The following is a 12,420-nucleotide window of genomic DNA, read 5'->3' on the forward strand; positions in this document are numbered from 1 at the left end:
ACTATACTCTGTCCTGTCCCTCTATTACCATCTACTAAAATGAAATTTCTAGCCCCATAACTGGGCACTCTCCCAGTTCTGTGTCATTGGCCAGGGCCACCACATCCAAATGCCATCAAACTGGGTCTAGTGCCACAGACAGTGTATTTTTGAGCAATAACCCAGAAGTGCACAAAATCGACTAACGCACAAATGCATCTTTTTATCTACACAATTAACTCAATAAACATCACTTTCAATATTTCACCACCCTTAGAAGATACTCCTAGGAACTATAATGGATTTTCTAGATTGGAAGAAATGTTTTTCCATCGTTTTGTTGAGATTTTCTTAGTGCTCTTTGACAAAATATACCTGGATCATTCAGCAGCATTATCAGGTCAAAAGCCGTGTATCCATTTTTTGTACGGAGATTGACACCAGCTCCTTGATTTAACAAATACTTCACAACTTCTGTGTTTCTTCCAAGGAGAAGAGGGGAAAAAAAAAAAAAAAGATAGATTAGGGGCAAAAAAAAGCGTGATATTTTATTCCCACCCTTCCATACATTGCTCCTGCGTTAGAACTGCCATTGTTCATTTATAAAACCTTCTCAGTAGCCTCAGTGAAAGAGTAAGTCAGGCAGGACAGTTCTCAGAAAAGACGATGAAAACTGAAGGCTATAGAAGCCTGAACTCATAAGAATGGTTGGAAGACTGGAAAGGCCAGCACCTGAAAAGGTGACTGAAGTTCCACAACTTGATGTAGACTGATCGTCCTGATAGGACGTGACATTGTTTTACAAAACACTAAAATAGGCCAAGACTGAAAGCTAAAATCTTCACAAAAATTCCTGGTACCTACTTGGCAGATGAGGCTTTCAGCACTTCCAGGGCAAAGTGTAAGTATCCAGGCACACTATACATTTATTAAAACCAAAATGGTGTTCACGGTGACAGAGCCCTGGCACAGGCTGCCCAGGGAGGCTGTGGAGTCTCCTTCTCTGGAGATCTTCCAAACCCGCCTGGATGCAGCCCTGTGCCCCGTGCTCTGGGTGTCTCTGCTGGAGCAGGGGGTTGGACCAGATGATCTCTCGAGGTCCCTTCCAACCTCAACCATTCTGTGATTCTGTGACTCTGTGATCTGTCCTTTAAAATCTAACAGCACTATAGAATTTTATAGAATTGAAGCGCACAATTCCTCAAGTTCCTATAGGAACTTGAACTTACTTCCTGAACTTGAACTTACTTCCTGAACCAACATCCGAAAAGATTTTTCTACCTAGCTGTAGAACGAAGACTGAAACTTCTTTACTGCTAGACCTCAAGAAAACACACGACTTACCCATGGTACGTTGCCTGCATTAGTGCTGTCCAGCCATGGACATTGTCCTGTTTGTCAATATCTGCATTTTTCTCAACAAGGAGCTGGACAAGGGGCAGCTGTCCAGTTACTGCAGCAATCATTAGTGGTGACGCACCATCACCATTAGTAATATTGACCTGACTTGGGTCTTCTTCAAGAATCTCTTTAAGCAGCTGAAAGTTTCCTACAAAATAGTAATAAAACATAGGTAAGAGATAATTGCTTAGCCACCGAATTAATAGCTATTTTCACTTACTGACATTAATTGCTCATCCATAGAGTTAAAACAGAAAAAGTAAAGCATACATTACTCTATTGTTTCACATTCATGACTTTTTAGAATTTTCTCCCCTTTTTTTTCCCCCCTGTACCTATACCCATGCTACAATCCCCTTAAAGAATCATTTTCCAAAAAAAACCCACTAAGCATAAAGGCTGTATGACCCTTGTAACGATATCAGTAAAGGGTGTTTCTATAAAATTGTCATAAAACACAGAGTTGTACAAAGAAAACTGTTGAGTACTCTTACCCTGCTAAGGACAAATCATGGCATTTCAGCCTCATTTTCACTGAAATCACAAACAAAACAAAACAAGCTCTAGAATCAAAGAAAACAGGGGAAAAAAAAGACACTTGGTAAGGTAATTGAGACCACTCCTTGTTCCAAAGAAGGAAGAGCAAGACAAGTGTCTCACAGACACTTTGTCAATATGCCCTGGACAAACGGGATTCACTGTTCTAAAAACGTCTGCTGACACAAATTTCACAGCCTCCCAGGCAATCTATTCCAGAGCTTAACTTTCTTATATTCAGAAAGGGTTTTTAATTCTTCCTTCAAAATTTAAACTAAATATCCTTCTCTGCAATTTAACAGCCTTGCTTCTTGCTCAAAAGTAAATTACCACACAACAGGTGAGCAGTCACTGAATCCTTATCTAGTCTGTGAAAAATAGCATAAACTATAACACCTTTAAAGCAGAACTGTTTTTTCCTAAATTTGAATGAGAAAGAAAAAAGGCTTTTTAAAAATTTCTGATGCAGTCATTTTAAGCAGAGTTTATGCTTACGCTTCTAAGTACCACTCTATCTTCCTTTACTTTTTAGATGACTGAAAGAGAGAGAGAGAGAGAGAGAAAGAGAGAGAGAGAGAGAGAAGATTTTGCAGCCAAATATGCACGGTTGCAGGAAAAGGGGCAGAAGTAGATTATCAACTATTATGCAAATTGAAGTATTGTCACCTTTAAAATATCTTCAAATACAAAATCCTTTTATGAACAGAGGATGCCTTTAACTCGAGCACAGGCACAAATATTTTTGTTGGAAAGACACCAGAATCCCAGACACTCTCTGCAGACACTTCAATGTATTCAGTCGGGTGAGCGCTAACATCCACTGGCACTATTTTATCTCTTGAAATAGGAAACATACAGAAGAACAGAAATGATTTTGTGCCCCAATTCAGAAAAGATAGCAGATAGTCTTTTTGAAACCAAGATGTATCACACACTTTTTTAAACCAAGTGTTGGAGCCTACAGTTTGGAGCCTGCTGAGGGCTCCAGAGAAGATGCTGAACTCTGGCCTGGACACTTCTTAACCCAGCAATATTTTTTTAAATAAGATTGTGAGCTGTAGCCAAGAATGTCAGAAGAACCAAAAGGCATTTAGTGACCAGTATTCCTCTGGCTCCCCTAAAACTCCTATCCAGTAGGAGTTAAAATCTTAAAATCTCATCTTAAAATCTCAGGCTCTAAATCACACAGTATGATAAAGGCAGCTGAACTGCCTAGAATTGTAACTAACTTGAGAAAGAAGTTTTGGTAGCTCAAGTTTAAAGAACTAATGCGTATGAGAAACTCTCATTCCTGTTACCTATTATCTCTTTCTTCCTCATTATCATGTAAGCCATTTTCCAGTTCTGGCAGCTTGAAAAGTCAGTTTCTGAGGTGGTGAACTGAAGCTGATTAATGCTGCTAATGAACTTGAAAGGCTGCAGAAGCTGGGGCTGTTCAACCCAGAGAGGAGAAGACTGAAGTGGAATCTTATCAATGCATACAGGTACCTGAAGGGAGGACCACCAATCGGATGGGGCCAGATCTTCTCAGCAGTGCCCAGTAACAGGATGAGAGACACTGGGCACAAACTGAAACACATGAAGTTCTTTCTAAACATCTTTACTCGACATCTCTCAAAATAAAAGTAAAGTAGACATCTTCACTCTGACAGCAACAGAGCACTACAACAGATTTGTCCACAGAGGTTGAATGTCCACAGGGAAGAGGACTCCACAATCTACAATTCCTACGTTATGTACATATTCAACTATCACACAGTCCTGGACAGTTTGCTGTAGGTGACCCTGCTTGACCAGGGGGGTTGAACGAGATGATCTTCAAAGGTCCCTTCCAACCTCAGTCATTCTGTGATTAACTAAACAGAAACTTCTCAGCCATCATGCCACACAGGATCCGATGCGAATGCCAAGGCCACGTATGACTATTTGAAAATATATCTCTAACTTTTCAACTTGAATGAAATGATAATAACAGAACTATTTGGATAGATGTCAAGAAACAATGATATTTTCCTTCACAACATTTCTCAAGTACAATAAAAAATATCTAAAATCCATCAGTAACAGAGGAGAGTCTCCTTCTAGTTGCAATTCCTTGTTGAAAGAGAGGGGATGAACCACACCAGAGGTTTCGTGATTGTATTGCAGTAGATGAGTGGACAAGCTTGACATACATACATCCCAGTCAGGTGTAAATCCAGCGTTCAGCAACAAGTGATCAGATTTTCTGTGATGCAGTTACAGAAAGCACTACACCGAGACTTTAACACATTCAGAGTCTGTGTAAATGCAAATGAAATACAGTACCTTTTACTCAACACATAGACCAGGCCAGTAATACTTCTGGACCTGAACTGACTCTGTGCTACATGCTCTGCACAACGTTCCTGGTTTTGGTAGTAGACTAAAGCAGACTGCTAAAACATTCCCATACAAAGTCTGTCCAGGTCCCTTTGGACTTACTAGTTACAGTTTGCATACCGAATTCCCATGGTGTTTTCCATCTGTCTTCACTGTCTAACTCCTCAGGCTTTATGAGTGAGTACTGACTAGTTCAGTAGATGCTGCAGATCTTGTATTGCACTCAAGATTGCAACAATACAAGAACATTTTAGCTCAGATTAGAAACCAGAGCCAGTGTTGTGCATTCATCCCTGGCTCACTTGAAAATAAGTCCCCTGGTACCCACACTATTCTGGAGCATGTTGCAGAGAAGCACATGAAGGCGGTTCTACAAAAACTCAGCAAGTTCTGAGCAGGACCTAAGAGGCCCAGGAGGGTAAATTTGCGAAGTGCACTAGGGTGCCCAAGGAACATGCTTCAGGACCTATATTGCAAATGTTTCTTCACCATCAGAGTGAAGAAACGGCCCCAAGTAATGGCAAACTGACTTGACAGGGACACAAGCACACAGATACCCTTTGTGAGAGTCTCACAGGTCTCTCAGGACACCTCTCAGACAAGTTCATTGTGCATAAGACTTATTCTCATATGAGAACAGTATCTTTCCATTCTTGAAAAAAACATTAAACAGAACTGAACTGAATGGCTCAATTCTCCTGACAACTCCCTATACAACTCTCTATATAATTCTCTCTCTTCTCTCTATACAACTAGGACAGAAGGCTGTGGGATTTATAATACACTGCAGAATACATATAAGGAACACACATAAGAGCAAGAATTAGACACGATTCAAGAACAAGGAGCCTCTCTAACCTATTAGAGAGGCTACAAACAGCGCAGTTCAAACCTGTGATACTTGAACAGGAAGAGAATAGCCCTGTTTCCCAATCCTAGGCCATCAGGCGGCAAGACTCAGGCCAAATCCATCATCTAAACACTTTTTCCTATACTAGGAGATTCAGGAAGAGAGGTACCAGGAAGCTTTTTGCTGACTGTAACCCAGTAGTATCTGAATCAAATTGAAACCAAGGGGATGAACTGGCTCTTCCTGTTTCCCAAGGACACATTGTTTTTGCGTGACAGACAGAACAATGAATTTTAAACCTAGACTATAGAAATCATTATTTTTTTTTAATTAAAAGAAAAATAAGGAGAATAAAAAAAAGAAAAAAGAGAAAGATGAAAAACAGAACACATTGTCTCATTTCCCCATTAGAGCTCATTTAAGCGTGCCCCACAATTGCAATAACTAGACATGGAAAACTCCTGTCAGTACTTACCCAATTTCAAAGCATGAAAGACGTCAGGTTGCCTCTTTTCTTTATCTGAAAAGATATAAATAGTTACAACAACAACAACACTACAAAACCAAAGTTTTCTAGTAAAGTGTGTAAAGTAAAAAATGCAAACAAACTCTACAGATAATTACTATAACATTGTTTGGACATATGAAATCAGAAAGAAAGCACTCAGACTTTGCATTATAGAACCTTTGGGAGAAGAGGTTCACCTGAATGGTTTTCTGTGCAGAGCGAAGGTTAAAAAATATACTATAGTAAAGATATCTTCTTTTCAATGTCTATTCTGTATCTGGAAATGGTATTTGGAAACTTCTAGGTTTCAAGTCTGAGAGACTAAAATATCAGTTAAACAGACCCATTAAGGTCTGTGGGATGGTGCAATCTTCTGTACAGCTGTAAACACTGAGCAAGTAAAGGACTTGAAATAAAGGACTTTGAAAAGTGACTCAAAAGGAATTCTAAAAGATGTTCTTTTTTTCCCCTCTTGAGTAGTACCAGATTGATTTCTGAAATTCACAAAAATACTGTTAATTTTACCATCCAGATTATTTTCTACTTATGCACCAACATGTATACTTTGAGAATGAAGAACTGGGAGCTGAAGTAAGAAGCATAACTATTATATAGCCGAAATATTTTGAGTAGAGGATCTCACTTCTTACTAGTCTTTTTAAACGCTTTGAGACTGCTGGCACAATGTATGATGAGGAAAAAAAAAAAATAGTGAGTTATTTTGCTCCTTCTTTTTCTGACCGAAATTAGAAAAATACATCTTTCTCCATTTCCCAAATTATCAGTGACACTACAGAACCAACAGGATATAAATATTTTAAGGAAAACAGGAGATGTAGAGAGATCTCAGTCTGTATTTGCTGTTTTTATGATACATTAGAAAAAAAAGAAAAAGGTTATTGTTCATAGTTTGACTTCAAAGGAAGTCATTTGCAATTGTTGGCAAGCCTGAAAAATGATGAGGTGCTGGAAGAGAGGGTTATGCAGGCTGCACAAACTGAAGCAAGAACAAGGACAGTGTGCAGGGAACAAGAGAACTTTATCAGGCAGTTCAAAGTTTTGTTTCTGATAAAAACCCCAAGATGAAACTCATTTTTGTTTCGGATGCAATTCTTTCTATCTTTACCAATGGATCAGAAGTTCTTTTTCTGCTGACGTATATTTGAGTGAAAAAACGATTTTTTTCTCCTTAGAATATACTCCAGTGTTCACAAAACAATATGGTCAAACATTACAGTGGAAATACCTGGATTTTTTGTTTGTTTTTGTTACCCCTTCCTGATCCAATTAATTACTACTCTTTTGCTGATGCTCTCTACCCTCCAGCAGAGGTGGCAAAAACATCCTCAGCAGAGCTGGAATGAATGGTTATGAAAGACTTTCCCTGCACTGTAACTAACACCTATTTATGGTCAGAGGCTGGTCATAGCCCCATGACTGCAGTTAACCCGTTCTGCCTGGTAGCTTGGGCATATGAGAGTCCAAGTTTCAACTCAGCCTGTAAGTCAACATGTGACTAAGTTAAAATCTTCTTTGAAGCAGAAAGAAACACCACATTTCTGTCCTTGTTTCTTACAGGTCAATCTTCCTTTATACTTTAATAATGACACTAAATTTAAAGAAAATTTCAGAAGTTTTAAGCAAGAGAGCCATGGCTGTATTGGAGTGTGGCTATGTCCACGCTGCACAGCAATAGAGAGATAATTACCTTAACTTTAAATAAGCCTATTTAGGCAAAGTAGCAGGTTGCTGGGAGTGGACTAACTTTCCCTGCAGACCTTCTGCTACTAGGGCCAAGTTGTGGTACATGGAAGAAGTTCCTTTTAGGACTAAACACATCCTTAGGATTTAAAGTGAGTACTACAATGAGTGAAAATCTAGATGCCAGCTTTTCCAAACCCTCTTCCCAAACCCACCTCCCAACATCTGTCTACATTATAAAGCACAAATATCTTGAAAGCTATCCCCAAACATCCAAATGTAGAATAAGGTCTCAAACTTCAAAACACTTATTGATGCTCAAATGTCCAAAGCAATGTTCAAACTAAACGGAATCACTTCAGAAGCAAATTTAACACCTTTCTGTTAGTTCCAAAATTTTGTAGAGAAAAAAAAAAGAAGCTAATCCATGATAAAGGGGCATTAGCATAAAACATATATATATATATAAAATATACATATATATATATATATAACAGAAAAACTAAAGTTAGTTTGGAAAAGACAAGACATCCACTCTAAATGTTTATTCATCTTTGCACATTCATCCACAAAGAATATCTAAGAGAGTAAACTTATTAGCATTTCATAATGACATAACCAGATACCAGTATTTGAGATTTCTCTTTAATAAAAATTACATGCAGAAAACTACCAGTGTATGAACTTGCTTATTACTTCACCCACTGAAAAGATAGTAAAAAAGTTAAAAGAAAACCTTTAAAATGTATGCAATTTTGTGTTTCAAGGTATTTTCGCTGCAGAACATGAATTCTGATGTTAATCTGGAATAAACCTCTGAAGTTGAGTATGCTTGCCCCACTCAAGACAGGGGTTTCTACACTAACATTTCCTATATCAAAGCAGTCTAGTGACATGTTTCAAAGAATATAATGCTCATTAAAAAAAAAAAGACTCCTTCAACTTGTAAATATTGAATCAAGACTTCAGGAAAGTAAAACAAAACAGCAAAATAAACTTACTGCTCCATACCTGCCTGGGGCCTGATCGTTGTTAGAGATTCCAGGTAGTCCTTCATGTCTTTGTGGTTGAAACCAACAGAGATCTCAAAAGGTGTTTTATGTAGTACATTCAGGTGATCAGCATTGGCCCCTTTCTCCATGAGCTGCTGTGCCAGGCTCACCTTCCCACTAACAGCCGCCAGCATTAAAGGACTCCAGCCCATGGTCTTCACAGTGTAATTACAGTTAGCTCCCCAGTCTAGTAACAGATGGACCACGGCCTCGTGTCCATGCTGGGCAGCTGCCATCAGCGGGGTGATATCTGGCAGGTCTTCTCTGCTGCTGTTCAGCAAGCCCATCCTAAAATGGTCGTAGCTGTCCACAAAGGCCCCAGACTCCAGCAGCAGCTTCACCATGCTGACGTGGCCACCTCTGGAGGCCATCGTGAGCACGCTGGCTCCTAACTTGTTCTGCGCGTTGAGGTCGGCACCATTCTCCAGCAGGATGTGAGCCACGCTTAGATGTCCAAACCTTGATGGACAGAGGAAAGAAAGGAAGACAATAAACTCCTGAGGCAGCAGAAGCTTCTTAAAGGAATCATAGAATGCCGAAGGTTGGAAGGGACCTCAGAGGTCATCGAGTCCAACCCCCCTGCTCACGCAGGGTCACCTAGAGCACGTGGCACAGGGCTGCATCCAAGCGGGTTTTAAAGATCTCCAAAGAAGGAGACTCCACAACCTCTCTGGGCAGCCTGTTCCAGTGCTTTGTCACCCTCACAGTGAAGAAATGCTTCCTTAAGTTCCTGTGGAACTTCCGATGCTTCAGTTTGAAGCCATTTCCTCTAGTCCTATCCCTGTCCACCACTGAAAAGAGGCCGCCCCCCTCCTCCTCACTGCCTCCCTTGAGGTATTTATACACGCTGATCAGGTCCCCCCTCAGCCTCCTCTTCTCCAGGCTGAACAGACCCAGCTCTCTCAGCCTTTGTTCATATGGTAGATGTTCCAGGCCCCTGATCATCCTGGTAGCCCTGTGCTGGACTCTCTCCAGCAGCTCCACATCCCTCTTGTACTGGGGAGCCCAGAACTGGACGCAGTACTCCAGATGTGGCCTCACCAGGGCTGAGTAGAGGGGGATGATCACTTCCCTCGACCTGCTGGAGACGCTTTTCTTAATGCACCCCAGGATCCCGTTGGCCTTCTTGGCCACCAGGGCACACTGCTGCCTCATGGTCAACTTGTCGTCCACCATGACACCCAGGTCCCTCTCTGCGGGGCTGCTCTCCAGCAGGTCCACCCCTAATCTGTACTGGTGTCCAGGGTTATTCCTCCCCAAGTGCAGGACCTTGCACTTGCCCTTGTTGAACCTCATGAGGTTTCTGGCCGCCCAGTCCTCCAGTCTGTCCAGGTCCCTCTGGATGGCAGCACAGCCCTCAGGGCTATCAGCTACTCCACCCAGTTTGGTATCGTCGGCAAACTTGCTGAGGGAGCACTCCAGCCCTTCATCCAGGTCGTTAATGAATAAGTTGAACAGGACCGGACCGAGAACTGATCCCTGGGGGACACCACTAAGTACAGGCCTCCAGCTGGACTCCGCACCATTGACAACCACTCTCTGCACCCTGCCATCGAGCCAATTCCTAATCCACCTCCCCGTCCACTCATCTATCCCACACCTTCGGAGCTTGCCCAGGAGGATGCTGTGAGGGACAGTGTTGTGAGGAAGCTGACATACACTTAACATGGAAAACCTGGTTATGAATAGGACTGAAACACGCCACGAGATCATTTATGCACCACTACATGTAACAGTGGCCACTGTCCCTGGAGAGGTGAGATCAATTGTTGATACCTGTGCCTTCCTGAGAGGTGACTATGCCCATTGTATTCAAGAGAATGTCCCAGCCAATGGAGCAATGTGCTAGGCTCATTTTTAACTGCAGGTGGATACCAAAAGTATAATTCCATAAATCCTTCATTCTCACTTACTAAGCCCATGTCACAGTCAGGAATTGAAGTCAGCTCGCTTGCATATGGTAATTTTCTGAGATCCTAAGTACTGTGGTGACAACCGAATGACTGGAATAAAAACTTTGACCAATATTTAAAAACAAACAAACAAAAAACTACTTCATGAAATGGCTTGACAGTCTTTCATATTAGTGCCATCCCGTCCTTTCCAGTAGTAAAAGGAAGGCCTCTATACCAATTAACTACTGGAGGCTCTGGTAATTTGCCAGGAGGCTCCAACTAGCTATGCATGCCACGCACCCAACCAGCTAGAAAATGGAAAACCCTTCACCTTCTCCTCGACTGAGGAGATATTCCACATTTTTTTAAAATGTAACACATACATAAGATACATTTTGTGCTTCCCAGTGCATGCATTACTACATGTTTGTACAGTATTTAATACAAATCAAATTTGGATCCAGAAAGCAGCTTTTCTATACTGCACTGAAACAAATGGAGAAATTGCTACATAAAGCTACTAACCACTAACAGCATACAAAAGGCTATTTTCCTTTTCTCTCTTCCAAAAAATACACAGTTGCAAAAAGAACATTCCAGGGACATTCTAGTCCTCAGGTCTATTATCACAGTAGCTCCTCAGTTACTTGGCACCAATGTTTGAAAATACTGTATTTTCTTCATTTCTTTAAAACATACAGAGTGTTATGGTGATTTACGTTTATTGCTTTTTGAGAAAGAGTGCAAGACTTTCATCAGGAAAAAAGTTTCTGTAACATGCACCATTCCCCCCCGCCTATTTTTTTTAAGGCTCAAGAAAATAACAAAATTGCTGAACCTTGTCTTCCTTGTTCTTACTGGAAAACTAGCTGTGTGACTCATTCTTTGGGAACTTTCTACGGGCTTTAATTAAACGGAGAATGTTGACTTTCAAACAAACTTTTTTCTTCCAAGTATTTCAATCTTATGAAAAAAAAAAAAAAAAAAAAAAAAAAAAAAAAAAAAAAAAAAAACACCTCACTCAAGCATTCAATTATTACAGGAAAACAGTGTTCTCCTATTTTGCAAAATACCCAAATACCCATAATAATCCACAGGGTATCCACCTAGGTAAAGACAAGCACAAATACAAGCATTAGCAATACTAGAACCTACTTAACTCAGTAGGGAGTAATAACAAAATTTGTGATAGATGATGAAGAACAACCAGTTTTGTTGTTAAAGTTGTAAAAAAAAAACGATTTTCCATATACTCTCAAAGAGACATTAAGGAAAACAAAGAAAAATCAAAGAAATGAAGCATTTCCATTTATTTCTTTATGCTTTAAAGCAGAGATTTCTGAACAAGTACATAAAAAAAGGCCATATATGTACTTTATTTCCAAATAGTGAGGAAAAATGAAAAAAGAAAAAAAGTAATGTTTTCATGGTCGAGTTACGCTCGAAGCCTCAGAAAGGAGCGATTCTTCACTCATTTTAGTCATGAATTTACAAAATGCAACTACATCTTTAAGTACGTCTTTAAATGCTACCCAACAAGCCAATTGCCCCACCCCCCAAAAAAGTTAACCCTCAGTTTTTATGTTTTTATATATGTATGTATGTTTTTTTCTATCTGCCTACCTATATATATATATATATATATATATATATGAAACTCAGGTAAGCTCCCACGTGACACCCCTTCTCCAGTCGGAGCCACCGTGCGCTCAGCACGCGGGCGGCCGCCCGGACCCTCCACACCAAGGCCCTACCGCAGCAGCGCACGGACACGGTGGCCGGGCCGGACGACGTGGCGCTCGGGTCGCGAGCCCCGCGCGGCCGCTCGAGGCGGCGGCCGCTTCCCCGGCCTCCCCCCGGGACCTCCCCGCTTCCCGTCCCGCATGCCGGGGACCCGCCGCGGAGCAGCGCGGGGGAGGGCGGGCGCGAACTCGCGGCCGCGGAGCCGGGCGGGCGGGGCCTGCCCCGCGGCGGCGGATGGGGAGGCCGCCCGCGCTAAGCCGCGGCGCCGGAGCCGGCCCTACCTGGCGGCCTGCATGAGCGGGCTCCAGCCATAGTGGTTGCGGCTCTGCACCGAGGCGCCTTTCCGCAGCAGGAAGCGCACGAGCTGCTCGTGGCCGCCGGCCGCGGCGAACT

General features: G+C 41.7%; 1 protein-coding gene across 1 annotated transcript in view; it reads right to left on the reverse strand.

The window, feature by feature from the left end:
- The window catches only part of ANKS6 (ankyrin repeat and sterile alpha motif domain containing 6), a 34,063-nt gene that overhangs the window by 21,409 nt on the left and 234 nt on the right, over positions 1–12,420 (reverse strand). The window contains 5 exon segments of the mRNA XM_026034556.1: positions 355–461; positions 1,324–1,528; positions 5,604–5,648; positions 8,349–8,848; positions 12,309–12,420. The exon segment at positions 12,309–12,420 is cut by the window's right edge and continues 121 nt beyond it. Coding sequence (XP_025890341.1) covers positions 355–461; positions 1,324–1,528; positions 5,604–5,648; positions 8,349–8,848; positions 12,309–12,420 — 969 coding nt within the window.

The sequence above is a fragment of the Nothoprocta perdicaria genome, unplaced genomic scaffold (genome assembly GCF_003342845.1).
Source record: "Nothoprocta perdicaria isolate Ctin4 unplaced genomic scaffold, notPer1 scaffold_147, whole genome shotgun sequence".
Taxonomy (NCBI): Eukaryota; Metazoa; Chordata; class Aves; order Tinamiformes; family Tinamidae; genus Nothoprocta; species Nothoprocta perdicaria.